The 27,696-nt window shown below is 46.9% G+C and overlaps 2 protein-coding genes across 2 annotated transcripts in view; one reads left to right on the top strand and one right to left on the bottom strand.

The window, feature by feature from the left end:
• The window catches only part of POLR2B (RNA polymerase II subunit B), an 18,037-nt gene extending 7,343 nt beyond the window's left edge, over nucleotides 1-10,694 (top strand). Inside the window, exons 9-25 of the mRNA XM_065692282.1 lie at nucleotides 140-259; nucleotides 660-846; nucleotides 2,030-2,173; nucleotides 2,436-2,575; nucleotides 2,816-2,927; nucleotides 3,344-3,498; nucleotides 3,763-3,961; nucleotides 4,070-4,238; nucleotides 4,705-4,801; nucleotides 5,981-6,075; nucleotides 6,356-6,606; nucleotides 6,694-6,783; nucleotides 7,063-7,170; nucleotides 7,668-7,781; nucleotides 7,875-8,035; nucleotides 9,356-9,551; nucleotides 10,443-10,694. Coding sequence (XP_065548354.1) covers nucleotides 140-259; nucleotides 660-846; nucleotides 2,030-2,173; nucleotides 2,436-2,575; nucleotides 2,816-2,927; nucleotides 3,344-3,498; nucleotides 3,763-3,961; nucleotides 4,070-4,238; nucleotides 4,705-4,801; nucleotides 5,981-6,075; nucleotides 6,356-6,606; nucleotides 6,694-6,783; nucleotides 7,063-7,170; nucleotides 7,668-7,781; nucleotides 7,875-8,035; nucleotides 9,356-9,551; nucleotides 10,443-10,532 — 2,428 coding nt within the window. The 3' untranslated portion in view covers nucleotides 10,533-10,694. The remainder of the gene's footprint in view (nucleotides 1-139; nucleotides 260-659; nucleotides 847-2,029; nucleotides 2,174-2,435; nucleotides 2,576-2,815; nucleotides 2,928-3,343; nucleotides 3,499-3,762; nucleotides 3,962-4,069; nucleotides 4,239-4,704; nucleotides 4,802-5,980; nucleotides 6,076-6,355; nucleotides 6,607-6,693; nucleotides 6,784-7,062; nucleotides 7,171-7,667; nucleotides 7,782-7,874; nucleotides 8,036-9,355; nucleotides 9,552-10,442) is intronic.
• IGFBP7 (insulin like growth factor binding protein 7) lies at nucleotides 10,688-27,696 on the bottom strand. The gene is made up of 5 exons (XM_065692347.1): nucleotides 27,213-27,696; nucleotides 14,797-14,906; nucleotides 13,154-13,270; nucleotides 12,340-12,466; nucleotides 10,688-10,882 (listed from the first exon to the last, which is right to left on the bottom strand). The coding sequence occupies exons 1-5, from the start codon at nucleotides 27,694-27,696 to the stop codon at nucleotides 10,863-10,865; spliced, it is 858 nt and encodes a 285-aa protein (XP_065548419.1). The 3' UTR covers nucleotides 10,688-10,862.

The following is a 27,696-nucleotide window of genomic DNA, read 5'->3' as shown; positions in this document are numbered from 1 at the left end:
CTATGTTAGGACAACAGTATCTTGAAGATCTAGAATAGACAGCCTTTAGAAGACTGTTAACTGTTTTATCTGTGAAAGCATGTAATCTCTGTTGTGAATGTCTGCAGTCAGTTTAAAACATAAACTTTTATTTGCTTAGGTATATGGTTCATAGATTGTTGCTGGCAGCACTGGGAAGAAGAGAGCTTGATGACAGAGATCATTATGGCAACAAAAGACTGGATCTTGCTGGACCACTGTTAGCTTTTCTGTTCAGAGGGTAACTATAGTATCTGTGTTTTCTTTGGGGATAATTAATGGTAGAGGCATTGCCAACACTGTGCTTCTAAAAGATCGCACTACTCTGTTGTGTCTACTAGCCAGTCTTGGGCAGCACAGCCTGTATCTGATTGTAACTTTTCCAGTATCTGATTGTAACTTTTCCAGGAAGTGGATAGGCTTCCTCTAATAGTCGGTTGCTAGCATCAACTTCTTTTGAAGCATATTTTGTGCATATTCACAAACAAGTTAATTTATTTTTGGGGTTTTCTTCCCCTCTTCCTCTAGTTACAAGTTACTTGCTTCTTTTAGGAGGCCAGTGACATTTTTTCCCACGTAACTGCTGAGTAGGCTGAATTGCTATAGTATTGTTTAATCATGTTTCTTGGCATCTTCTACAGAATGTTCAAGAATTTGCTAAAGGAAGTGAGAATATATGCCCAAAAGTTCATTGACAGAGGGAAAGATTTCAACTTGGAGCTGGCAATTAAAACAAGAATTATTTCAGATGGTTTGAAGTATTCACTGGCAACTGGAAACTGGGGTGACCAGAAGAAAGCCCATCAGGCCAGAGCAGGAGTATCTCAGGTACAACAGCTGAATAAAGCATTGTAGCACTTGTCAGGTTTGCGTATGGTTTTAACCATATCATGGAAGAATTTAATATTGCTTGGCAGCTATGCATGTTGTATGTTAAATAGAACCATTTTTAAAAGGAAATTTCCATAGCTGAAACATATAAAGATCCAAATAGTTGAGTTTGGTGTGGGGTTTGGTTTTAATCATTTGGGTTTTGGTTTAGCTTTTGCACGGACTGCTAAACTGTTGGTGTATCTCTTATAAAGACTTTTTGTGTTAGAGCATATGCTGTGTGTCTGGTCAAGTCCTAGTTCCAGGGAATCTTTAGGGAGGATGGATTTCTTTTTTTAAATTGCTTCCAGTCCTTTACAGGTGCTTTAAGAAATTTGAGTTGCACTGTGTAATACAACAGTTGTGTATTCCACAGTTCAATGATAAGGAGCATTGACTGTATTAGTCCAGAAACGTGCTTAACTGAGCCTGTTTCTCGTAAAGGCAGAAAAGGGAAGGAGGTGACAGCTTTTAAATGCCAGCATGTTTTGTTGTCTGGAGCCCTGGTGAGATCATAATTTATGGAAAGCAAAGTGAGGAAAGGAGCAAAGATTGTAGCTGTCTCTAGGTGGTGTGATGTTGTATTTGTGTATCAGGCTTTTTAAATAAACTCTCATGTTTCAGGCTGTAAAAATAAATCTTTTTGAGGAGCCTTGAGCAGACTCTGAAAAGAATGTAAATACTGATTTGCTCCTGATAACTAAGTTGCCTTAGTTTTTTCAAACTAAGTATGTAAAGATCTTTGTGTCATTGTACTGGTAAGCCCTCCTGGTGAGAATGCCGCTTTTAAAGTATGTTTATTACTAGTATCGTTCATTCTAATTACCTGATCTGAGTAAGCTATACTACAAAACCCAGTTCTCTGCTTGGGTAACTGTTTATGCTGGGCCTTGCCACAGTATAAGCCTGCTCTGAAAACTTCTGCCATTACAGCACTGGTTAGGTGCTTAAGATTTTAAGGTTGAACTTAGTCTGAGATTAGTGGAGGCGAGCTAAAAAGTGTAGCAAACAAAAATCAGAACTATTTTAGTTCAGGTGCATCATCTCTAGAGGGCAGTGAACCTTTGCTCTAATGTATCATGATGCCTGTCAACAACACTTCTGAGCAACTTTGACTGAATGAATTCCTTACTCCACACAGGTGTTAAACCGCCTGACTTTCGCATCTACACTTTCCCACCTGAGACGCCTGAATTCTCCAATTGGTCGAGATGGCAAACTAGCAAAGCCCAGACAGCTGCACAACACACTGTGGGGAATGGTTTGCCCTGCTGAGACCCCAGAGGTAATGAAACTAGTATTTATGTCAGTACTCATGCCTAACTACTTTTCTCTCTGTTTGTCATTTTATAGCCACCCTAGCATTTGTATTTTAAAGTGCTGACATGAATATTTAGCTTTATAGCTAACTCTGCCTTTGAATGGTAGTAATTAATAAATAGCATGTGTTGTGTCCACATCCATAAGGACTTGAATTTTAAGTTGTCGGATCTTCTTAGGGGAATCTCTTGATTTGGAAATGCAAGTTAACTTTGTGTTTCTATTAGGGTCATGCAGTAGGACTTGTGAAGAACTTAGCCCTGATGGCTTACATTTCTGTGGGGTCTCAGCCGTCCCCAATTTTGGAATTCTTGGAAGAGTGGAGTATGGAAAACCTGGAAGAAATATCTCCAGCAGCAATAGCTGAGTATGTGGAAATTAAACTGTTTAAACAGACTTAAGCTTTTTATCCTGCACAACATTTCAAGGGCTTTGGGGCTTTTTGGGGTGGGAAATGGGAGGGTGCTTTTTTTTGTAGTTAATTTTTTCTGCATTATTGGTATTTCTTCTTTGTTTTGCTTTCTCTTATTTGTATTTTTACTTATTTTTTTCATTTTCTCTTTATTATTTGTATTTTTTAATACTTGTTTTTTTTTCCTCTTTATAGCGCTACCAAGATCTTTGTTAATGGCTGCTGGGTAGGAATACACAAAGATCCTGAGCAGCTCATGAATACCCTAAGGAAGCTCCGTCGTCAGATGGACATCATTGTGTCAGAGGTACAAATTTTGCATCTCGAGTTTGGGTGTCTTTTGTCATGAGGGAGGATAATGCCTTGATACTACTTTGCAAGCTCCAAATAGCATTATTTGCAAGCTCCAAATAGCATTATTTGCAAGTCTCTTTCTGAACATACTTCACATTGGTTGTTTGGGTTTTCTGGTTGTTTTGGTTTGCTTTGGGAGTTTTTTGGAGTTTGGTGCTTTCGGGAGTTTTCTTGTTTGTTTGATGTTGTGCGTGGTTTGTTGTTTGGTTGTGGTTGGTTTTGGTTTGCTTTATTTTAAGAGGATCCAGTTGAAAATAGTCTTCTGAAATACTTCTTTGCTTTAGGGAACTTCGTTATCCTGTTTTGTGTTCCATGTTTCTGATTCTGGGCTGAGATTTCGTACTCATGGGGTGCTGCTTTCTTGTGCAGGTCTCAATGATTAGAGATATTCGTGAGCGAGAAATCCGCATCTATACTGACGCAGGCAGGATTTGTCGACCCCTTTTAATTGTGGAAAAACAAAAACTGCTGTTGAAGAAAAGGCATATTGACCAACTGAAGGAACGCGAGTATAACAACTACAGGTGAGATATTCCTCGAACTTGGTTGTATGTCTGATTTTTTTGTCTTGGAAGCTGCAGGTTCCTTCAGGTTGGAGAGGGAAATGTTTAAAACTTTGCACAGTACAAAGATGCTTTCTCTGCCTGGTAGCTTGATTTTTATTTTTTTGTTTTAAAGCACATTCAGGCAGCGGTAGAAGTAATAAGCCAGCAAAGTCCTTCATCTTGTTACTGCTGAAGAGACACATTTGAGGTATTAGCTAAGTATTTCGGGCATTGTTTGTTCAGTTGGCAGGATCTCGTGGCCAGCGGTGTAGTAGAGTACATTGACACACTGGAAGAAGAGACTGTGATGCTGGCAATGACTCCAGATGATTTGCAAGAGAAAGGTGTGGCATACTGTTCAACATACACGCACTGTGAGATTCACCCATCTATGATCCTGGGAGTATGTGCATCTATTATCCCTTTCCCTGATCACAACCAGGTTAGTGCATCACTTTTGACATCCTGCTTTTGAAGTTGATAGAAAACCCACAGGTGTATGTGTGAAGAGCTTTATGTACATAATAATGGTCTTCCCTTGTCTGTTCAGTCTCCCAGGAACACCTACCAGTCTGCCATGGGTAAACAAGCTATGGGAGTTTACATTACAAACTTTCATGTTCGTATGGATACACTGGCACATGTGTTGTACTATCCTCAGAAGCCCCTTGTAACAACACGCTCCATGGAGTACTTGCGATTTAGAGAGTTACCAGCAGGTATGTTGCCAGTTAATGTTTATAAACCAAAAATGCTACTGCTTTGTTTAAACTATGTCACAAATGTTTTGTGTAGAATACCTGAATATTTAGCACTTACATGTAATTTAAAAGTTAATTATAGATTAAACATTAACTTGTAGCTGGACACCTAAATACATTGCTAGTGTTGCACATGAAACTACTTTATCTGTAAAGTCTATTAAAATCCCACTGGAAAAATGCATTTTCCGCCTTGGTATTTCTTGTGTTTTTCACAAGGTGTCACTCTTGACTCTTTTGTACTCAAAGCTGTATTTGCTGGTATGGGGTTTTGTGTGTGGGACGTGGAGATTTTATCTCCGAAAGAGAACAGCTTCACTGTAGAGAACACAGCTTATTTTGAATTGTGATTCAAAATTGTAATTCAGTAATGCCTGTCTGGTATGTGGGCAACATTTCAAAGTATTTGTTCTGCATATTATAGGTATCAACTCCATTGTAGCCATTGCATCATACACAGGCTATAACCAGGAAGACTCTGTCATCATGAATCGTTCTGCTGTTGACAGAGGCTTTTTCAGGTAAAACTTTGTAAATTCTTTAGCAGTTTAATTTATTTTATTCTTAATGGGGGTGGAGGGAGCAGCACAGTAAAAATGCTATCTTGGCGTGTATCTCAGTAAAACAATGAGCAATGGCTCATCCTGTGTGTAACCTGACTTCCCACTCTGGCTTACCAACTTTTCCATTTCCGTCTTTACTATGTTTACTGTTCTTTGTATAATGGTTAAATGAAAAAAATGTTACAGCAAAGAGTCCAAATACATTTTCATTTAACTCTTGCCAGTTATAAACTCTCCTTAATGGCAATATTGCAGCTTTGTAATAATCCTTAGTAGTGTGACATTTGCTACCAGTAAGGATTGGTATGTTCCTCTCCTTAGTAGAAACTGCTGTTGGGTCAGCTGGCAACTGATGTGACTTTGTGCATTACAGATTTTAGATGGCTGTGCTTAGCTATATGGCTCATCAATAGGTTTCTAGTTTTGTTTACTTCCTTTTGTCGAAGTTGAGACCAAGAAGTGGTTGGGGTCCTGGATCTACTGCCTTCCAGTGTAGAATAAGTATGTGACTATTAAAACTTATTACAGCTCACATGAAGCTCTTATAGAACCTTCTGTGTGCACAGGAACAGTGAAATGTGGATAATGTTTATCTGAAAGGCCATGGCTTTGGTGTGCTGGCAGCTGAGGCAGCAAACAAAAGCCCCAGAAAGAAGCCTATATAAATTGAAAGTTTTCCATGGCAGCTCATTTGTACTGAGTGTGGCACTACAAGGTAGTGGTAGAAGCCTAAAAGTGCTTGCAAAATGGCAGGTATTAAGGAGAAAATAGTCTGAGAATGGTATGATGAAAATGTGCATAATCTAGGAATAAGAACTACTTATGAGATATCAAGCAGATCTGAAAGTCTGTAGTTCATAAAAAATTAGCATGTTATTTATAGGTACTTTGGCAGTATCTGAAAAGTGACCATCAAAATGCCATCTGAAGCTGGTTTTTGTTTGTGTGGTGGGATGGTTTTGGTTTTGTTTTCACCTCTTCAGTGATGGTAACTGATTAACAAGGCTTTAGAGGAAAGGTTGTATGATTTGGTTTGGTTTTCATTAGTAGCAGGAGGCATAATATGTGATAAAATTGTGATTATAGTGAAATTGAGATGAGAAAGAATGATGCAAAGGCTTTATGACTTTGTTTCAGATCTGTATTCTATCGCTCCTACAAAGAGCAGGAGTCTAAAAAAGGGTATGACCAAGAGGAAGTTTTTGAGAAGCCTACACGTGAAACTTGCCAAGGTGAGATACAGGAGTGTTTGAAGACTGAGTTTTTAAATCAGATTTTTTTGTGGGCAGTGTTGCTGAGCTGGTTCAGTCTTTATTTTGGGACATATAAAGTGTGAGAAATGTCTGTATTAATAGCAAGATACATCAGTTGAGATGTTTGCATGGAAGTATCTTCAGACATCTTCTCAGTAGTCTGAAGTTGCAAGCAAGCTTGTTCAATTTGTGCTGATCGTCAAATCCAGTATGCTGAACAATTGGGGAGCCTACTTTTATTTCTCCTTTTTCCCTCAAGGTATGAGACATGCAATCTATGACAAACTTGATGATGATGGTTTGATAGCACCCGGGGTACGTGTGTCTGGGGACGATGTCATCATTGGCAAAACAGTAACGCTGCCAGAGAATGAGGATGAACTGGAAAGCACCAACAGACGTTTCACAAAGAGGGACTGCAGCACTTTCCTGCGGACTAGTGAGACTGGCATTGTAGATCAGGTCATGGTCACCCTTAACCAGGAAGGATACAAGTTCTGCAAGATCAGGGTGAGCACTGGCATGTGTGCTTTCTACTTCTAATCAGTTTTGTCCTGTATTTAAGTTACCTACTGTATGTTTTCCCATGGCTTACAGGTACGCTCTGTGAGAATCCCACAAATTGGAGATAAATTTGCCAGCAGACATGGTCAGAAAGGAACCTGTGGTATCCAGTACAGGCAAGAGGTAGTGATTTTTTTTTTTTTTTCCCCTGCTTTTTGACGTTTTATTTCTGAACATCTTAGCATTGGAACTGCCTTAAGCGAGTTGCCTGTCGAATATCTACTCAGGTACAATATATTGACTTAAAGTTAACTAAAATATGTTTAGAAAGAGACACAGCTGCTTCTTACGTCGTACTTAGTACCTTTGAAATGCTTTACAAGATTTTATTTGAAGCCATGCAACTGCTTTTCTTAAAGCTGATATTCTGGGATGTACTGACTGTCTGTTTCCCTGCTCTAGGATATGCCCTTCACCTGTGAAGGCATCACCCCTGATATAATTATCAACCCCCATGCCATCCCTTCCCGTATGACCATTGGTCACTTGATTGAGTGTCTCCAGGGGAAGGTGAGAAGAATCTTTTATGCTGCATGTCTGAGCAATATGATTTTTCTTTTAACTTCAGGGATATTTTTTTAAGATACTACTCCCTGGTAGGTGGGTGTTAATCCACTAAAAAATAAGGATTGCTTTCCAGTTACAAGAGCAAAAGCAGGTTTCTTGGGGAAGACCAACAGTCCTGTAAATTTTGTCCAGCAAGTCAGATTACAGTGTGCTCTCCCATCTCTGAAGATGCTTTTATTAGAAAAATATATTATAAAAATAGTATAAAAAATATAAAAATGCTGCTTTTATTCCATACATTTCCTGTGACCTAGAAAAAGGAGTAGCAAAATTGTTGATACTTTGTTAAAATCTTGTATAAATTGTGCAGTTAATAAACAAGGCAAGATAGGGCACTATCATGGGCGTGGAACCTCAAGTTCTGTAAAAACTCTTTGAAAAAGCTTACTGTTGTCTGAAAGAAATTCAGAAATCTGACAGGCTTTTGCAAACCTCCATAGGTGTCTGCAAACAAAGGAGAGATTGGTGATGCGACACCTTTTAATGATGCTGTCAACGTGCAGAAGATTTCCAATCTTTTATCAGATTATGGCTATCATCTAAGAGGAAACGAGGTATAATCAAAGTATCATTTCACTGTGACGTTTTTAATATACATTTGGTCGATAGGAGAGCTTGTGATTCAGTAATTGCATTGATTACTTCAGGTTCTCTACAATGGCTTCACTGGTCGAAAAATCACATCACAGATCTTCATTGGTCCTACATATTATCAGCGGTTGAAGCACATGGTAGATGACAAAATCCATTCTCGTGCTAGAGGGCCTATCCAGATACTGAACAGACAGCCCATGGAGGGTAGATCTCGGTAAGGATGTTTATTAGTTTCTATACAGTGTTTTCTTTTTCTTTGAAGTTTTTAGCCCTAAAAATTAACTGCCTCAACTTTGCAGCTAGAACTGAATTAGCACACCCCAATTAGCCATCCATTTTGATGTGTTCAGCTGATCTGTTGAGTGCAGGTATCAAGGTTTTGGTAGCAAGGGGTACTGCTGAGGTGGCTTCTCTGAGAAATGACCAGCTGTTGTCCTGTGCTAGACATAACCACTTACAGCTGGATTGAACAGACCTGCTCTGGCCAAAGCTGAACCCAACAGCAACCTTTAAGAAAGGGTAAAACCTGCTGGGCAGTAGCTGTGAGGGAGGAGTGAGAAAATGTGAAAGGAACTGTCCTGCAGACACCTGTGTCAGAGGAGGAGGAGCTCCAGCCACTGGAGCAGATTGCCATGCAGCCCTTGGTGAAGCATGTTGTCTGACAGCAGCCCATGGAGCAGATATCCATGCTGCAGCCTGCAGAAAGCCCATGCTGGAGCAGACTCCTGGCAGGAGCTGTGATCTGTGGGGGACCTGTGCTGCAGCAATCTGTTCCTGAAGGATTGTGGGCCCCATGAGAAGAGCCTGTGCTGGAATAGTTCTTGAAGGACTATCCCACTGGGAGGGACCCTGTGCTAGAGCAGGCTAAAAATGTGAGGAGTTAGGAGTGGCAGAGAGGAACTGCTACTTACTGACTGCAACCGTAATTCCCCCAAGACTGAAGGGAGGAGAGAGTTGGAAATGAAGGGTAAAGTTGAGCTTGGGAAGGAGGTAGGAGAGAAGATGATGTTTTTAGTCTTGTCTTTTGTTTCTCACTATCCTGCTCCGTTTCTAATGGGCAATAAATGAAACTAATTTCCATGCTGAGTCTGTTTTGCCTGTGATGGCAATCAGTAAGTGATCTCCCTGTTTTTATCTTAGCCCATGTGCTTTTCCCATCTTATTTTCGCCCCCTGTCCTGTTGACATGGGGGAGTGAGAGAGCTATTTGATGGGCATGTGGCAGCTAGCCATGGTTAAACCTACCACAGATAAGTAGGGAATGATGTTTACTTCATTTTGCTATGTGGTTGTGCTGTGGTTGTCAGCTGTCTGACATCTGCTTTAGAAATGCTCTACTGCTCTGCAGCAGTTATGAATTACTGTGTTCATGTTCTTTCTCCCTAACACTGTTCTGAGGTGTTAAATTACTGCACAGCTTTACTTCTACCTTGTAATACTGCTGTGTTTTTTCTGTTAAGTTACTTGTTCACCAGCAAGAGCTGGTGTATTTTGCCAGTGAACTCAGAAGTTGTTTTGTTTTTTCCTCTTTTTAGGGATGGTGGGCTTCGTTTTGGAGAAATGGAACGCGATTGTCAGATAGCTCACGGAGCAGCCCAGTTCTTGAGAGAAAGATTGTTTGAAGCTTCAGACCCATACCAAGTCCATGTCTGCAATCTCTGTGGCATCATGGCGATTGCAAACACAAGGACTCACACCTACGAATGCCGGGGATGCCGTAATAAAACTCAGGTACGTGTGGTTTTCATCAGCCACTGTTTCTCTTTGTGGGCCAGAGGAAACACTGCTTGGGTGAACAGGAGCATAGGGAAGTAAATATTTAAAGAAGCACCAGAACAATTGCTATTTTAGTTTCGTAACTGTTTTAAGTGTTTATAGCATCCTAGTTAATTTGAATGTCTTGTTATTAATTTTACAACGTTGGCGTGCCACTTGGCAGGAAATGCTGTTCAAGTGTTTTGCAGTGCGGAGTTTTCTGAGACTTTAAAATTAGACGCTTGAGAGCTTATTTTTGGAAGTGAACCTCAGAATCAGGAATTCAGAGCCATCGCCCTTGACAGTCCCCATGAAGATATTTATGCTTGCAGAGCTCAGTCCCCATGGGAGGCCTTTTGTGTTGCGCTTTTTTTTGTTGTTAATGAAGAAAAAGCTCTGTAGCGTGTGCTTGGTAACAGAACTATGTCAAGGGAAAGTGGCAGCAGCGATTAAAAATAGTTGCCTTAAATAGGCTTGTTCTTGTGTTGGGGACTGACTGTTGCAACTCTAAAATGGCCTTGAGGTTGCTGAAGAGATGTGTGCTGGAAATCATCACTACATTTACTGCACATCAGGCACACTTTGCACATTTTCCCTTGTTAAATAGCTGTTGTTTAGGATCATATCCCTTGGCTGCAGTTTTTCACATTAAAAGTGTGATCTGGATAGCTTCTGTGTAGCCTCTACAGGCAGTCTGAGCTTTCCTCTTGCTTTGTTACTGTCTGTGAGCAGTTCCTGTTAAATGCTTTAACGCATAACTTCAGGCGCACTTTTGAGCCAAAACCCCAAGTAGTTATTTGTGTAGAGGGTGGTGGAAGTTGATGTTTTAGGAGTGCTTATTACAAGCCTTTTAAAATCTCTTTCTAGATATCTTTGGTTCGGATGCCCTATGCCTGCAAACTCCTCTTCCAAGAACTGATGTCTATGAGTATTGCACCTCGTATGATGAGTGTTTAGCCTTTAAAAAGGTTTTTTTTTTCCTTCTTTTTAATGATGAGACTGAAGTGCTCAGGTTTTGTTTCAGTTTGTGTAGGCTGCATTTAAGCTACGGTTTTACTCATCTGCTATGTGCTCTTCAAGCGTATGTTTATTTCCTGTAAATAAAATTAAAATTTGTAATCAGGCTTGTGAATCTCTTTATTTGTGTATGCATGAAAGAAGTGTGCAAGCAAATTGGTTATCAAAGAACAAGGGGCTTAAGGGGATGATTAGTGAGCTAGAAAAAGCCAGAGGGTACAGTTTTCCATAATACTAACTTAAAACTGTGCGTAAGTGAAAGTCCTCACATCACAGCTCTGCACCATCATCTGTGGAAAAACAAAAACACATTATGCTTTGCACTGTTCCAAGGGTGATAGCACAACTTGGGCAGTAGCCGTTTGTCTTCCTGCCCACCTCCCTGCCTCCCTCCCTCCCTTCCTCTCTTTCTTCCTCCCTACTGCAGGACCACAGCAGCAGGGGGATGGTAAGAGATGGCATTTTTCTGTGCTGAGATCACCTGGACATTGAACACAGACTCCCTAGCTGCACAGTGCGTCGCTTTGGAGTCTGACAGTTTGTTCCATTAATATTATCAATTTCCTTTAATTGTGGACTGCCAGCTTATTGCTTAGCTACAGCATGCTTGCTTGAGCGCTTTTCTACAGCTGAAAAGAAACAGCTGTAACACAGTGTGCATGTAAAAAATAAACCATGAGGCAATACATGCAGTACTACAACCTCGCAGTATTGTTGCTGTGAGAAGGGAAGTGGACATCATCTCTTCTGGGGTATAAGTGTGCTCCTCGTGACACAACTCAGTAAAACTCAATTTCATTCACATCTATAAATAAGATGTTTGAAAAGTGATTGCAGACTAGCTAAAAACCTTCAGCAAGTTCCTGTGCTTAAGTAATCTTGTGATTCATTTTGAGTTCTTATTTCAATACCAGGTGCTGTTAATGTTCTCCTAGAGGAAGTCTTTCATCTATTTAGGGATATAAGGATATAGAAAGTCAAGACTATATAGTTTGGACAAAGCTACTGGGATTAAAACTAAGGACTATGTCCAGAAGTGGATTTAGGCAGCAGTGTTCTGTAGCTGGATGCTTTGTTCCCAGTGCCTCTGCCTCTGGCATGGTTACAGTTGCTATGCCAGCTCAGGATTTATTCTGAAGCACATGTGGCTGTGGTACTAAGCCATTTTCTTTGTGCAGCTGCAATGAGGGTGGTTGGTTTGCCATCAGCTTTGCATGCAGCCTGGCAAGGAGGACTTGGGTTTGAAATAAGGCTGAGGGCTGGAGGGTAAATGCTTTATGTCTTGCCTAAAGGCCTGCTGTGGCCTATTTGTCCCCTCCCTGGTGTGACACTCCAGCATGCAGAGAGAATGGCAGGGACTGGAATGTTTCCAGGATGAGGAAGAATAAGGAGGTGCAGGGACTTGGCAGGAATTTAAGTGCTTTAAGTTCCCCTCTCCCTTGGGACTGGTTGTGACAATACTGCTCCCAGGAGAGGTGGGAAGGACAATACAAACTTAGGGCTGGAAAACCACTGAAAGTTGCTTTCTAAACCCCCCTCACTCCCAAAAAAACCCAAAAGTGGGTTTAATTTGGTATCTTAATATCCAGTACTTTGCAGCACTTGGGGATTACTGAACAAATCCCTTGAGAGCTCTGGCAGCTGACATTTGCTAGGAATGTTCTGAACAGAGGTGGTCCTTCTGTACCAAATAACTGAGTAAACTGTGAGGGGAAAGAGCTGAAGAGTGTCCAACCACATTACCTACCTTTGGTCAGAGCTATTTCATGCAGGGTTTCCACAACGTGGATTTTTGCAGAAGCTGTTGCCTCTCCTTTGGCATTTGATGCATGACACTCGTATTCTCCAGCATCCTCTTTACTCAGAGGAGATATCTAGAGAAAGAAACATCTCCCCAGTAAGTATCCTGTGCACAGGTAAAGGTGCTTCTGTTTTAAGGTATCTACTGTGTGAAGTATAGTTAACCCTGAGGGACTGCATTGACAACATGCTTTCTTCTGTCTGCTCTAAACAACCTGGTTCAGATTGCGGTGGCTCATCTCCACCTCCTTTCCCTTGTTTCCACTTCTGCTTTTGCAAATGGTGTGGGAACCACCACCCTAACCTGTGCTCCCCTGCTCTGGGAGCCTTCATACTTGCAGTTCCCTTACTGGGATACACAGCAGCTCCCCCTGATGTGGGGCAAGTGCTGACAAGCCTGCAGGTATTCCTGTAGCCCAGGTCTGTAGCTGTGCTGCTCTCAGGGAGGTGACGTGCTTCCTTGCATCTGTACCAGTTCCTCCCTAGACATGGCAAGGGTCTCCTTCCCATAATGGCAGCAGAAAAATAATGACATATGGAAAGGAGATCCTTTACTTAAGCCTAGCCTTCTCCAATCATAGAATGCGTGCTTCTGCTGTGTGCAACAGAGGTAAAAAACTGCAATGGGTGAGATAGAGGTTATCTTCCTTTAGATGTCCTGCCTCTTGCCATGTGACTTCTGTGCTGTTCTCAGTGCATGGGCTGTTTTCAACCTGCACCTGTGCTGTTTGTGCTGCTCTGTGCACACGCAAAGTACTTACAAGCACCCAGCCAGTCACTTCGTGTTTCTCGGGGCCCCCTCGGGTCTGGATGGCCAAGTTCTCCCGGTCTCCAGGCAGAAGCTCCATTCTTTGGACACCATACTGACCCCGAATTATCTAAACAGAAGGGCAGAGAGGGTGAAGAGTTTTGGGGCTCATTTGTATTAGAACTGTTAGGACCACGCCTGCATACAGAAAAGATCAGCACTATTTTTACATGAATGTGTTTGTGCAGTACCACACGCAGGTGGTAGGTGCCAGTTTCTTCTACTGCCAGCATTTCACCTTCTGTGTACTGCAGCCTCACTACCCAATGCTTCAGTGTCTACACTGAGGCTGCTTTCCCCTTGCCTCAATAGGAACAAGTAAAGCAGCACAGCTTTCTGGGGTGTGCAGACATGCCCTGCACCAACTTGGTCTCACGGAACTTGGGTGTGTGTTCCCAAGGCAGTGTTTAGCCCATCGAATGATGTCTGTGCTGAACGAGGAGGATCTGGCTGCCTGCAGCAGACTGGAGCAGCTACCTTCTGGCTTGGGACTGTGGGGACAGCAGGAGCTGACTGTGGTCCTTGTTTGGAGAGACTCCTGATGGTCAGGCTTTTTCGAGTGGCAGTAGCAGAGAACTGAGTGTCTGCATGTTGCTCCTAGAATGGGCTCTCCCTGCATAAGAGTTAGATGATAGGGAAGAGGATAGATGCTCTCCTTGCATCTATCCTCTTCCCAACAGGCCAGCAACAGCCCTGCAGGCTTCTGTTGCAGCAAACCAGGCAGTCCCTTGTGGTGGGCACAGCATCCATGCGAGAGCAGCAGTGCAGTCATTCCCCAGCTCTCTGTATCTGAACCCAGAGCAGAGCATGGCTCAGCCCTTGTTATCACCAGGTCAAGCAGTGTCTCAGCCATGAGGAAGAGGCACAAAAAGCAGATCAGCACTGGGAGTCAGTGTAAACAAGGCATCTGCTTGTATATAAGCAGAAAATCCTGCTTGAGACAACATGCCTACATTGTATGCTCACACAAGAGTCTGTTCTGGGAGCACTATAAATAAAGCGTGTTGTTTTAGAACAGAGTAATATTTGGGCCATATTCTTAAACTAGTATTGCTTCATCTCAATTTAAAGACCCAGCCCAAGTGTCCACAAACCTGTGGCATTTGAAGAGGCTACAGGGACTATGCAGTGCCTCTCAGCCTTATGTCTGGGATCCTCTTTGCCTGGTGCTGGCCCTGCGCTAAGCCAGACATTACCAACACTGCCAAAACCAGCATGCAGCCAGCTAAGGGAGAGGACTGCCCCATGTGGTTCCTGCTCCTGATGTGGGTGATGTGTGTCCAGACACCCCGGAGTCGCTGCCGTCAGCAGGGTGATGGCAGGTCAAGGAACATTCCTGGCGTGCTCAGAATAACAGGCACTACCAAGACAAGCACAAGTCCTGCTCTGCCTCGGGATCAGATAGAGGTTAGAGAAAGCAGTGACTAAAGGTTAAGCAATGCCAGATGTTTGGGGGCGGACAGAACTGCACATGTGGGAGAACTCATCAAAGATGAGTGTTTCCAAGGAGGAATCTGCTATGGCCTTTATGCTTACCAGGCAGTTTCAGCTGCCTCAGGTTTGCAATGCTCTAAGAGCTCCTAGCAGGTCCCTTACCTTGTTCCAGATGAGGACAGGGGTTGGGATGCCAATAACCTCACAGCTCAGGTAGATCTGTGCTCCTGTCACATTCCAGATGTCCTTAGGAGGGGTCACTATGGAGGGTCCTGCAAAAGGGAGAAATGCTTTTAAACTCCATGTGACAAGCGTGTCTCCTTGCTAGCCTTTTAAGTGGGGCCAATCACTTCTGATGGGTTTTGGGGAAGCCAGATGGGTCCCACTCAGTCTTTTGGGTCACTTGGCCAGCTTTACAGCATCCTTTTTCCTAGCATGATTTCAATCTGTAGCAAAGCCTATGGCAGCTGGCTGGCAGAATCCAGCATTGTGCTGCTCCTGTTCTACCTGGGTGCAGTGTTCAGCCGAAGGAGGCTGGCTGGAGGGTGGCAGAGCTCTCTCCTTGGGAGAGAGCTGGGAAGGGACCAGGTGAATGCAAAGCTCCATTTCTCCCCAGAGAGCTCCAGCCCCTGGTTATACAGTGAGTTGCTTTCAAGATCAGATGGGAACAGAGCTGTTTTGCAGATCTGTTTGGAGATGTTTACCCCTCAGGCTGGGAAATGCTGCAGACATATACCAGGAAGGGAAGAATGGCCTTTTCTGTTCAACCCCTCTTCAGTGGGGCTGTTTTGCAAAATGCAGCTATTAATTCCCCACAATAGGAAGTGCAGACCAAAGGAGCACATAGTGTTTATTTCCACTTATTGACAGCTTGAAGAACACAGCAGCTTTTCCCCTTTGCTCCAAAGATGCAGGGAGTAACCAGAAGCTGAAGCTCCCGTTAGTCTCCACGAGGAGAAAGTATTTTCTACAAGTACTCCAGAGCCAGCCCAACTGAAGCCCCTGGATATGCTGGCTCAGAGACCATGGCTCATTCCCAGCTTTGTAAAAAAGGAGCAGATTGGGGTCCTGATGCTCCTTCTGGGGTCCTGATGCTCCTTCTGGGGTCCTGAACATGCACTGATCTCAGCCCCGTGTGTTTACTCTGGCCTGCAGCCTTTTTGCAGGCAGCAGGGAGCAGGTTTCAGGTGCATCCCACTGCACCAACACCTTCCAGCAGAGAGCTGGCAGCTTTTTGTCTCGGGATCTAGGGGCAGATCCACACTGGCATCACCAGCCAGAGGGTATCAGCCATCCCTCTTGTCTTATTTCAAGGGATGCCGAGGTGGCTCCCCACTCGTGAGCAGCTGGTGTGATCCCAAAGAAGTGTCTCAGCTGAGAACAGGTTTTAGGAAGGGTTTCATTCCATCGCTTACCCTGTTGCTGGTTGTGCTGCTGCAGGCATTGATTTCTGCATACTGGCCAAGAGAGGGGATGTGCTGGAGACACAGCACCCTTTCCTCTATGGAAGGGTACTGGAGTTATTCTAGCTCCAGGTGGCCCAGAGCAGATCCGTACCTCCAGACCATGTCCAGCTCTGCACTCTCAGAAACACCCTGCTGGGGGCTGTTCCCCTGAGTACAACCATAGCGTAGCACAGTGGGGTGATCCTGGGGCTAACACAGGGAGCTGAGCGTGTGCCTGCCCCCTGCACAGTAGCAGGGCTGTGTGTTGCCATCCCCAGGACACGATGGGGCCACCTGAGGTCACACACCCCACTCCCCATCCCCAGCACAGCTGTTTCCTGTTCTTTCGCTGGTGTCCCAAGAACAATAGGGACAACAGGGCAGCTCCTGAGACCCAGTGTCCCCAGGCAGCTTAGCTTACACCATGCTCTGCAAGGGCCGCCAGCAGATGTGCACCCAGCATAGCCTAGTGCTGCTGCTGCCCTCTGCTCCAGCCACGCAGAGCCCTCCACATGCAAGGTGCCCTTCCTGGGGCAGAGCTTGAGGCCTGTTCCTGAGAGACAGGGCTACATTTGGCCCTGTATGACACTGTCCTCTTTATGATCAGTTGCTGGGGTTCTCTATGAGGCAGGAGAAATGCAGCAGACCCCATATGACTTCCATGTTCCACCACAGAAATGGCGAGATCCTGATTCTTACGTAAAAAGGCCAGATGGATTTTAAGGCACCGTTATGCTCTCCTGGGATCTGGCTCAATTCTTCCCTGGTCAATAACTGGCAACATTCAAGACACCTCTAAATCCACTCAGCCTTCGCTGCCACTGAGTTTCCCCCTGTGTCAAGGGCCCGGACTCCTCCTGCCCATGGATGTTCACTCACCCTGCCAGCAGCAGATCACAGCAAGATTTTCCTGCAGCAACTGCTGGCAGAGAAAAAGACAGAGGGAATTTCTGCCCACCTCCTGGTCAAGGAGAAGCTGTTCATCTCTCCTAGCATGGGGAATTGCCTGCACAGCTTCACAGCTGGCTCTGCACAGCAGCCACAGCACAGCCAGAGCCTGGACATTGGTGAGGCAGCCCCGAGCTCAAGCTCAGGAATCATAGAATCCTAGAATAGTTAGGGTTGGAAAGGACCTCAAGATCATCCAGTTCCGACCCCCCTGCCATGGGCAGGGACACCTCACACTAAACCATCCCACCCAAGGTTTCATCCAACCTGGCCTTGAACACTGCCAGGGATGGAGCATCCACAACCTCCCTGGGCAACCCATTCCAGTGCCTCACTACCCTTATAGTAAAGAACTTCTTCCTTATATCCAATCTAAACTTCCTGTGTTCAAATTTAAGCCCATTCCCCCAGGAAGTACATCCTCATCTAACCAGGAGGAACGTGAGACTGCCTTTGGCTGCAAAATGAACTGGGAGCATTCACATGCCTCTGCCTCTATCTGGGACGGCCCTGAGGTCAGGAAAGAACGCACATCCCAAGAGACGCAGCAGTGTCATGGGAAGAGTCAGTGCTGTCTCCTGAGATGTTTGACTTGAATCCAGACAGCCAGAACTCTAGAGCTGGGCTTCTTCCTCCACTAGAAACAAATGAGAAAGGCCAAGAAGTCAGTCAGATCACAACAGGCCACAGCAGCAGCTGGACTCCCACCACAGTGAGCTGACACCCAGGTACATGGCACCTGAGTACTGTCTGTGTTGGTCCTACTCATGCTCTCTCTCACAGCCCCCTGAAGCAGCCAGATACGGACAATAGACATGGCAACCTGCCACAGGAGGAGCAGCAGGGGATGTCTGAGCCTTGCAGGGACTTCAGAGGATGTGAGGACATTCCCTCCTGCAAGTCACCCCTCTTGCTCCCAGGGTCTTTGTGAAGGAGGCCGGAGGTTCCAGCAGGACTGGAACCAAGCCCACCCTGTGCAGAGCAGATGACGTGATTCCTGCCAGCAAGGAGCCAACGTCCTACATCCTGCATCTTAGAGGCCTTGCTGCTCTGTTTGCTGCACTGCCCACAAAGGGGAATCTTTCTCCGTGTGCTTCCTTCAGGATGGGGACTCATGGGTCACACCTGCTGATGATAATGGTCACCACCACCAATGTGGCTGCTTGGTCTCTGGGCCCCTCCTGAGCCAGGAGCACTGTGGAGGTACAGGATCTGTGGATGTACAGGGTGCTCCCTGCCAGCACTTACCCTAATGCTCGGGAGCTCCTTGGCCAAGAGGACAGTTCCAGACTGCTGATGGAGATCAGCTGCTGTCTGCAGGCACTTCAAGCATTTCCTCCCTGCTCTGCCCATTGTTTGTAAGACAAATAGCTGTCCCTGGCCTGGGAAGGGGTTTATTTACAGAGCCAACAAGCTTATTCACCCCAGGAGAGGTGAAATGAGCCTGAAAAGCACAGGCTGTGCTGCTTCTGCGGATCACAGGGAGCTGACATCCTGCATTATGTCAAAAGCAGAAGCTGGAAAGGACTTCCCATTGCAGTTATGTGGTTACACAGCAAAGCCTGTGACTTCCTGGATGAGGCTATCATTTGGCATCTGTTCTCAACACCCCTCCTTCACCGGGCACCTCCTCTCTGCTCATCCACAGCAGACAGAGATATGACATCTCCCAGCCCACCCTCACTGGTACCTGGATGTTCTATCACAGCTCAGGGTTAGCTGGTCCTCACTGATCTTACTCTGGTGTCTGCACACACAGATTAATCACACCCCCGCAAGCAGAGCAGTAACTTTGGGGATAAAATCAAGGGGGCTGCAGGTATGTCATTAAAGGCAAAAATAAGCTTAATATTAAGCACCATGGGGTACGCTCTGGCACAGAAGTCCTGACCATGAACATACAAAGCTGTGTACCACACGCTGAACCTTGCACGGGCAACAGCTTGGTTCCCAGCCAGCCCTCCTAAATACTGCATTGCCGAGCCACTTGGGAACACTCCCCGCAAAACAGCAAATCAAAGGCAGACACTGTTCACCCTCACAAGCTCTTGCAAGTCTGAAAATAGACCCAGCCCAGTCTCCAAAGTTGCTGGGAAAGTATTTTCCCTTCAAAATTACTTTATATGGATACAGGGAAACCTTCTGTAAGCAGCATAGTCACAGAATCACAGAATACTTAGGGTTGGAAAGGACCTTAAGATCATCCAGTTCCAAACCCCCTGCCATGGGCAGGGACACCTCACACTAAACCATCCCACACAAGGCTTCATCCAACCCGGCCTTGAACACCGCCAGGGATGGAGCACTCACAACCTCCCTGGGCAACCCATTCCAGTGTCTCACCACCCTAACAGGAAAGAATTTCCTCCTTATATCCAATCTAAACTTCCCCTGTTTAAGTTTTAACCCGTTACCCCTTGTCCTGTCACTACAGTCCCTGACAAAGAGTCCCTCCCCAGCATCCCTATAGGCCCCCTTCAGATACTGGAAGGCTGCTATGAGGTCCCCATGCAGCCTTCTCTTCTCCAGGCTGAACAGCCCCAACTTCCTCAGCCTGTCTTCATACGGGAGGTGCTCCAGTCCCCTGATCATCCTCGTGGCCCTCCTCTGGACTTGTTCCAACAGTTCCATGTCCTTTTTATGTTGAGGACACCAGAACTGCACACAATACTCCAGGAGAGGTCTCACAAGAGCAGAGTAGAGGGGCAGGATCACCTCCTTCGACCTGCTGGTCACGCTCCTTTTGATGCAGCCCAGGATACGGTTGGCTTTCTGGGCTGCGAGCGCACACTGAAGCCAGCTCATGTTCATTTTCTCATCGACCAGCACCCCCAAGTCCTTCTCCGCAGGGCTGCTCTGAATCTCTTCTCTGCCCAACCTGTAGCTGTGCCTGGGATTGCTCCGACCCAGGTGTAGGATCTTAACACTATGGAGTTAGCTTCAGAAGGAAGCTGTGCGACATCCAGAGCCTCCATCTTCCCTCTGCTCTTTGTGTGCCCTTGGTTCAGTTTCACTAAACCCGCTGTCATTATGGCACAAGGAGGACCATGAGCTAAAGCCCAGAAAGAATGCGAAAAGCTTGTGGTGGGAGACCCGGAAACAAGGCATGGCAGCGTTTATGCATGGAAAAGCAAAGAGGGCTTTCAAAATTCCGACCTGATTAGACACGTTACATGGTAATCTCCTATTTAGTATGAACCTGAATAAAATCAGCCCAACAAAGGATTTTTCTGAATACAACATGCCTTGCCAGCCACAGAAAAACCAAACATGGGGAGGAATTTGCTGATCTGTAATCATTCCTTCCTAGTGATTTTGGATATGCTACGATGATTGAGGATGAAGACACAGGTGAAATATGGGATCTCCTTGGGCAGTGGAGGGGCTTGCATAGTCTTTGGCGTACTGGTGCTCTCCCAGAGGCCCTGAGCTGCTGAGTAATATATTAAACAGCCACCCTAATGAGGTTTTAGCACAGTAACCATAAAAATTCAAGCTCCAGCGAACCAAAACCGTTTCAAATAACTAAATGCCTTCAAAGGAAGAATTTGTGGCTTTCCTACAACGGTGGAAAATCCCAAAGTTACAGATGGATTTTTAAACATACCAGCTTAGAGCTTCAGCCCCATCACCTCTGTCTCAACATTCCAATGCACTGTGTGCTGGGAAAGCAGGGAGCACACTGAAAGGTACCGTATCCCCACACCACTCTCCAGGACCCTGTGGTACACAGTAAAAGGTGCAAGCCCACCATGTATCAGTGCAGCTCCGTTCTGCCATGGACTCCCTGGATGCAGCACAAAAGTGCTGGCAAGATCCACCTGCAAATGCAACGCTTCGCAGTGGGAAGAAGTGGATAGCAGGGCACTGCTGCAAAACCCCCACTCCCGGCTGATCCAGAAACCCAAAGCAGCTTCCCAGGAGAATTAGGGAATTCAGTTCATTTACAGCCACAGATGACTTAGCAAAAACTTGTCTAAATCTCTCTTTCCCCAACAAAGAAGAGAGCACTCATAAAATGTGGATATCCTTAAAATCCAGGAAAGGAAGAATGGGACGAAAGAACTGACACGACCTCAGCCACTTGCTAACTAAAAAGCACAGTCCAGAAGAGTTTCTAGCAAAATGTGATCAGATGTGAGCTATGCTCTCTGGTATCTAAAGGAGTTGGGAGCATTCGAATTTCAGGCAGTTGTATCAGGAGAAGATGAGCCAATGCCAGTGATAACAGCGGTCTGCCATCTCCCAGAAGGTTTTCCTCTAAACCCCTGTTCCTGCTTTATTCTGGCAGCGGATTAAAAAAACCCAAATAAACCACCCTCGAACTAAAATATTCCTGGCAAAGCCTCAACAGTTGAATTTGGATGGAATGAGACAACAGATGTGATTTATGCTTCTTGACTTAAAATTGTCCTGTGGGAACTTGACACCCCTGCCTTTGCAGCACAGACGTAGCCTTACGGGACACGGAGGCACTAGGAAAGCAAAATCACTGTGGGGCCGAAGTGGCAGGAATATGGGTGGTGTGTTTGCCCCTGGGGCTGTCAGTCTCCACAAGAGGCTGGCAACCACCATCCTAAGTCAATCAGCACCTCCCACCAGGAGAGAACTGAGAGCACAAGAACATGAGAGGCTAGCTCAGACTCTTAATCTCAGCATTGTGGGTTTGAGCCCCATGTTGGGCACCAAAAAGAACTGTTGTGGTTTAAGCCCAGCCGGTAACTCAGAACCATGCAGCCACTTGCTCACTTCCCCCTTTCTTCTTCCCCACTGCTCCCAACAATGGGGAGGAGAGTGGAAAGAATGTAACTCCCACAGGTTGAGACAAGAGCAGCCCAGTAACTAAGGTGTAACACAAACCACTACTGCTGCCACCAATAATAATAAGGGAAATAACAAGGGAAGAGAACACAACCGCTCACCACGCGCAGACCGATACCCAGCCCGACCTGAGCAGCGATCTAGCCCTTCTGGGTAACTGCCCCCAGTTTATATACTGGGCATGACGTGCTGTGGTATGGAATACCTCTTTGGCCAGTTTGGGTCAGGTGTCCTGTCTCTGCTTCCTGCCAGCTTCCCATGCCCCTCTTTTCTGGCAGAGCATGGGACTGAAAAAAGTCCTTGATCGGACTAAACATTACTGAGCAACACCTAAAACCATCGGTGTTATCAGCATTGTTCTCAGGCTGAGAGTCAAAAACACAGCGCTGCACCAGCTACTAAGAAGGAGAGAAATCACTGCTGAACCCAGGACAAATATAGACAAAGCCTTGACTGACAACAGTGTAATAACCTGGACATCCCAACTCTGCTGGAACAAGTATCAGGGACTTCAAACCATAAGGCCTTCGGGCTGTAATGGGGCAATACAAAGCAGCATTTCCAGCAGTCATGACATGTTCCTTGAAGCAGGTATTTGCCGGTCGCTAATGATATGAGAGACTTGGAGGTATTTCTCCTTTCTGGCACTGGTTAGGCAACAAGTCCATGCCTGGTATTTTTCAGCTCTGAGAGATCATCACGCCAAAATCCCTGCTAGGTTTTTGATGAGGGTTGGTGCTTGGAGGTTTGTTTTTCTGCCTGGCTTGAGCTAAGCCATGCAACTGTAATTCTTTATGCCAGCTGGTTTTGCATGCCAGTGGGTACCATGGTCCTCCTGGCCCAGGTCCTAGCTGTCCATAAACAGCCTCAGTGTGTGCACTGACAAATTAATCTCAGTGAAGCCATTAACTCACTAAGAGGCTTTTCTGAACATCTGTGCACAGCTGGGTGGCATCCCTGACTGTACCTGCCCCACCATCCAGCCTCTGCCATGTGTACTGGCCTGCCCGGCCTGCAAGAGCTGGCAGCAGACCCAAGCACAGCTATGCATATTCGCAGGCAGAGAGCAAAGGGCCAATCCATTTAAAGACAATGCTGGAAAGCAGCTGGAAAACTTCACAGCTCCATCTCCTGCCTGGCTTCGGCACCCGGATTAGCTACAAAGAGGCTCCTGGGGTAGAGAAGGCAGTGGCTCCCTAGCCGGGATCCAACCCAGAGCCAGTTGTGAATGCAAGTTTGAGGGCACGGCACAAGCCCAGCCAGGAGGGAGCACGGCATCACTGCCTGCTTCCCCAGTGCAAACACAGGCAGATGACACTGCTGACACAGCACCGACAGCAGGCAGACAGCCTCAAGGAGTCGGGAATCAAGAAGGGTGCCTTTTTCCAGCTGTTCCAAATGATCCGCACTCCAGGAAGGACTGCCTGGATCCCTGCACCTGCCAAGTGCAGGTATAGCAAGGGTTATTTCAGTTCTCTCAAGCTCTTCTCAACTGTGTCTTTCTTGGCCCTCCTGCAGGAAGTTTTGGCTGCAAAGGAAATACCTTTTCTGCATGGCTTCACTATTTTTGTACAAAGAACACAGGCATCAGATCTGAGAGGTCTGGGAAACAAGCAGCAGAGAAAGACTCCCAAGGACAAGGTCAAGGCGAATTATGTAGGGCCAAGAACTGGCTCCTTCCTTCTGCTATTTAACAACAAAGAAGCATCCAAGTTTTTCCCAGTCAGTGAGCAGTACCTCTTAGCAAGCAAAAACTGCTGAGCATCACACAGAAAACCCTGCAATAGGCAGTGATGAATACATAAAGCTCAACTGGACATGCATTTGGTCAGCTTTGTCAGATATGATTTTAATGAACTTTTATCCCATTGGAAATACATCTACAGTGCAAAGGTGCATGTCTGAAGGAGTAGCTTGCATCTGAAGCCTTATGCCACAGAGTGCTTTGTTTCCAGGTATCTTTACTGATGCCCATATGGTGTTGCCCATGACAGATCAGTAGGACTGCCCCTCGAGCAGGTATACCTCCTTCAGACCCTCTGAATACCTGGTACATAAGGGACAGAGAAGGAGACAAGGCAAGAGAGAGGGTATGAAATGCAGCCCCAATTAACCAAGTAATAGGAGCCCAAATCTTTTAATTGCTTCTGGCCAATCCCTGTCCCAGGCATGTATTTCAAGGCAGAAGAGGTGGCTGCAGTTAGCCCTCATACCCACCTTGCCTGGGAGGTGAGGTTTGAACAGACAGTGACAGGAATCAAGAAAGGGATAAACTGGCAGTGTTTGCCCCATTTGCATCTATCTGCGTCCTGCCTCCTGCCCTGCCACCCCCAGCTTACCATAGCCCTAGGGTGGGTGAGGAGGAGCATCTATCAGTAAGCTGTTCCCAGATGTGTTCCCTTCTTCTGCTGGATGCCCAGTCTCCAGCTGCCACCCTTCCTGCTGACGACAGCAAAGGCCAACAGACAGACACAGCTCTGCATTTCCTTTCCTGAGGACCAGCTTTCAAATAGGATGTGCGAAACAAGCCTTCCCTCTCCAGCTCTGCTTGAAAAACACAAGAACACAGGACCCACTGCTGGAAACATGTTTTTTCTGGATCTCTTCTCAGACTTGAGAGGCTGCTTGCTCTTGGACCCAAAAGGATAGACCAGTAAGTGTGTGCAGACCCCTCAGAGCCCATCTGCCATAAGCAAGAAGCCCCAGTCCCCTGTCCCCCAAGGACTTCTTTCTGCGTAAAAGCTGTCACACAAGTGATCATGCCTGTTTGTGGTCTCCCTGTGCCGGATCCCACTCTAAACAGTGCCTCGAGACCACATCCAGTTGTGGTTGGAAACAGCAAAACCCAGAACTTCCACTCTTTGACTCCCACAGCACCTAGGTTCTTTTATAAACCCAGAAGAGTGCTGTCTCCTATCTGGAGAGATACTGAAGGAGGCTCTCCCCTGTGGGGCTGATGCGATGGGTGTTCTCTCCAGCCGTTGTTTCAAAACGCATGTGGAGATTACAACGTCCCTCCCCTCCCCACCCAACAGTCCTCACTGCCAGGAGGCCCTGAGGGCTACACAAATACTTCCAGATGTCTACATGTGTGTGGGCTGAGTCCCTGCCTCAACTGCAAGCCATGGAGCGATGCGTATCACCAGAAGGTCCATGGCACCAGGAAGGTTCACTCAGCCGAGGGAAGGTGAGTCAGTTCCGACACTGCTGCTGACGTCCCTGCTGCTCCCTTCCCGGAGATGCTGGGTCAGACTAGTCCCAGCAACAGGAGCCAAAAGAGGAGCTGACTGATAGACGAGGGGACTTCCTGCCAGTGGCTTGGCACCACATGCTCAGCAAGGTTTTAAACAACAGGCAAGAGCCTGCAAAGGAGGCTGCACATCTGCACGCCAAAAAGACCTTCTCCAAGGAAGGGACACAGTTTGTCCCGCACTGTGACCCCCTTCAGAGCAGCTGCTGCTGTGATGACCAGAGGATGGAGAAAGTCTTGGGGGAGCTGTTTGAGGCTGGTGGGTTGGTGGTCTCCTACCATCCTGCCTGGCAGCTTCTGTTTGCATTGACCACATCAAACTCTGCCTCCACAGCCTGGGGCAAGGCCCCACCAGGCCAAGCCAGCACATAGCCTGGGGTGGACACAGGCAAGTGCAGCCAAGGGCTGGGGCAGTAGCTTACAATAAGAGTATCAATATACCTCTTTTGCCACAAACTCCCAGGTGGCTTTGGGTGAGACAAGTGAGAACACAGCCTTCTTCTCAACTACATGTCTGAAGCATGACCTCAGGCATCCCTCAAACACATCTGCTTACTTGGGCTGGCTGGCAGGGACACCACACCAAAACCAGCGAGATGCCACCCTGCTACCCAAGCAACACACACTTTTAGGGCAACTAAAAGTTGCCCTAAACACTCCTGGGGCAACTGGGCAGGAAAGACATCTTCCAAATGCTAGCCAGAGGTCTGGAGAGAGGCTGCTCTGGTTTGATCCCACAGCAGCCTGAGAGCTGAAGCTCCTTCCCTCCGGGCATTAACACTGTACCACAATGTTCTGACTAATACATAAGCCTAATGTTTTGCACAAGGTTTGTGAAAACCCACCCAAGGCATTTAATGGGCAACACCATAGAATAATAGAATCACAGAATCAACTGGGTTGGAAAAGACCTTTAAGATCATCAGGTCCAACCATTATCCAAGGACGGCCAAGACCGCCATCACCGAGGGTCTCATCTGCACGGTTTTTACCACTCCCCCGGGCAGCCTGTTCCAACGCCTGAGCACCCTCCCTGTGAAGAATGTTTTCCTAAACTTCCCTGGCACAACTTGACCTCTTGTCCTATCGCTTGTTTCTTGGCAGAGGAGACCAACTCCCACCTCACTTCGACCTCCTTTCAGATAGCTGTAGAGAGCCATAAGGTCCCCACTGAGCCTTCTCTTCTCCAGACTAAACACCCTCAGCCACTCCTCATCGGACTTACAATCAAAGTGCACAGCCCAACCTTTACCCAGCCTTTCATACTTTCCTTGGGAGTCTCAGAAACGTTTTTTTCAGTGCATATTTAGCCTCAGTTATGGGAAGATAGAGAAGGAGGAGGTTGTGACCCTACACATACTGTGTTTATGAAACACTTCTCCACCAAAACAGCATTGGCGCTGCAATAATAATGTCCTTGAGACGTTTGGCAAGTAGTTTGTGTTTCATGTCCCATCCTCCTTCTCTTCTCAACTCCCAGCAAAAGCCACTCGCAGAAGCCAGGATTTCTAGTAAAGGCTCTTTTAGAAGAACAATTTCATCCTCGAGCACCATCCCTGAGCAAAAGCTTGGCAAGAATCGAGCTCCTGTTGGAAACGCTGCAAGTGCAAACAGCCCTGTGCAGCTTAAAGGGAAGTCACTGCTTGCTTTCATTTTGAACCAAAAGCAAGCCAGCAAATGTTGGCTCTGCATTTATGTGGCTTCCACATCCATTTAATCATTCCCTTTTCTCAGGAAGACTGCAAACAGTCTCCTGGATGGCTCAACCCTTTTGTCCCATGTCACAGCATCCCAAATCGCAAGCTGCAGGCAAAGTACGCAAAGGAAGGCAGCGTAGCTCCAGCACAGCTGGAAGCCAAGAGAGAGTGGCAAAGTTTCTCTGCACCTCTGGGGCTGGGCTAAAGCCTCACTCCAAGTTGAGCCAGCAGCACTTCAGCCCTCGGGACTCTCAAGTCCATTTAAGGTGGTCCTGAAATCACCGGGACTTTACAGACAAGCACCCCGACGGGACAGAACAGTGCGAGGAGAACTCGGGGCCGGCTTTTCCACCGTCAAGTCCGCCAGCACGGACACCTTCCCCCCGTCCCCGCTCCCTTCCCCGCGGCCGCCCGCACCTTGCTCGCAGGCTCCCTTGCTGCGCTGGCTGATGGCAGGCTCGCCGCGGCTCTGGGCGCGCAGGCTGGCGGCGCGGAGCTGGCACCCGCTGCTGTAGGTGAGCCCGTCGCTGCCGCACACCGGGTAGCGGCTCTTGCAGAGGCACACGCCGGGCGGGCCGCCGGCGGAGGAGAAAAGCGGTCCCTGCGCCGGGCCGCCCTTGGCTTTGCGGCGCTGGCGGCTCTTCACGCACTCGAGGCCGAGGGCGCAGCGTCCACCGGCAGCGCCGCCGCCGCCGCACGCCTCGCCCTCGCCGCGCCCGCACTGCCAGCAGCAGCCGCAGGCGTCCCGCACCCGGCCCAGCGGGCAGCCCCGCGGCGGCAGCGCCGGGCACTGCGCCGCCTCGCACGGCCCGCAGCCCCCCGCCGCCGCCGCCGCGGGGGCCGGCACCGCCAGCAGCAGCAGCGGCAGCGGCAGCGGCAGCAGCAGCGCGGAGGGCGACAT

The sequence above is a fragment of the Lathamus discolor genome, chromosome 1, assembly GCF_037157495.1.
Source record: "Lathamus discolor isolate bLatDis1 chromosome 1, bLatDis1.hap1, whole genome shotgun sequence".
Taxonomy (NCBI): Eukaryota; Metazoa; Chordata; class Aves; order Psittaciformes; family Psittacidae; genus Lathamus; species Lathamus discolor.
Note: the sequence above shows the minus strand (reverse complement) of the source record. Positions and strands in the feature narration are given on the sequence as shown.

What these genes read in the sequence shown, in the direction of transcription:
- IGFBP7 (XM_065692347.1), bottom strand. Translation starts at nt 27,696, where the DNA reads ATGTCGCCCTCCGCGCTGCTGCTGCCGCTGCCGCTGCCGCTGCTGCTG. An exon ending in CAAGGGAGCCTGCGAGCAAG is followed by an intron (nt 14,907 to 27,212) that starts GTGCGGGCGGCC and finishes TCCCTTTTGCAG; the next exon opens with GACCCTCCATAGTGACCCCT. An exon ending in TGAAATAGCTCTGACCAAAG is followed by an intron (nt 10,883 to 12,339) that starts GTAGGTAATGTG and finishes GTTTTTCCACAG; the next exon opens with ATGATGGTGCAGAGCTGTGA.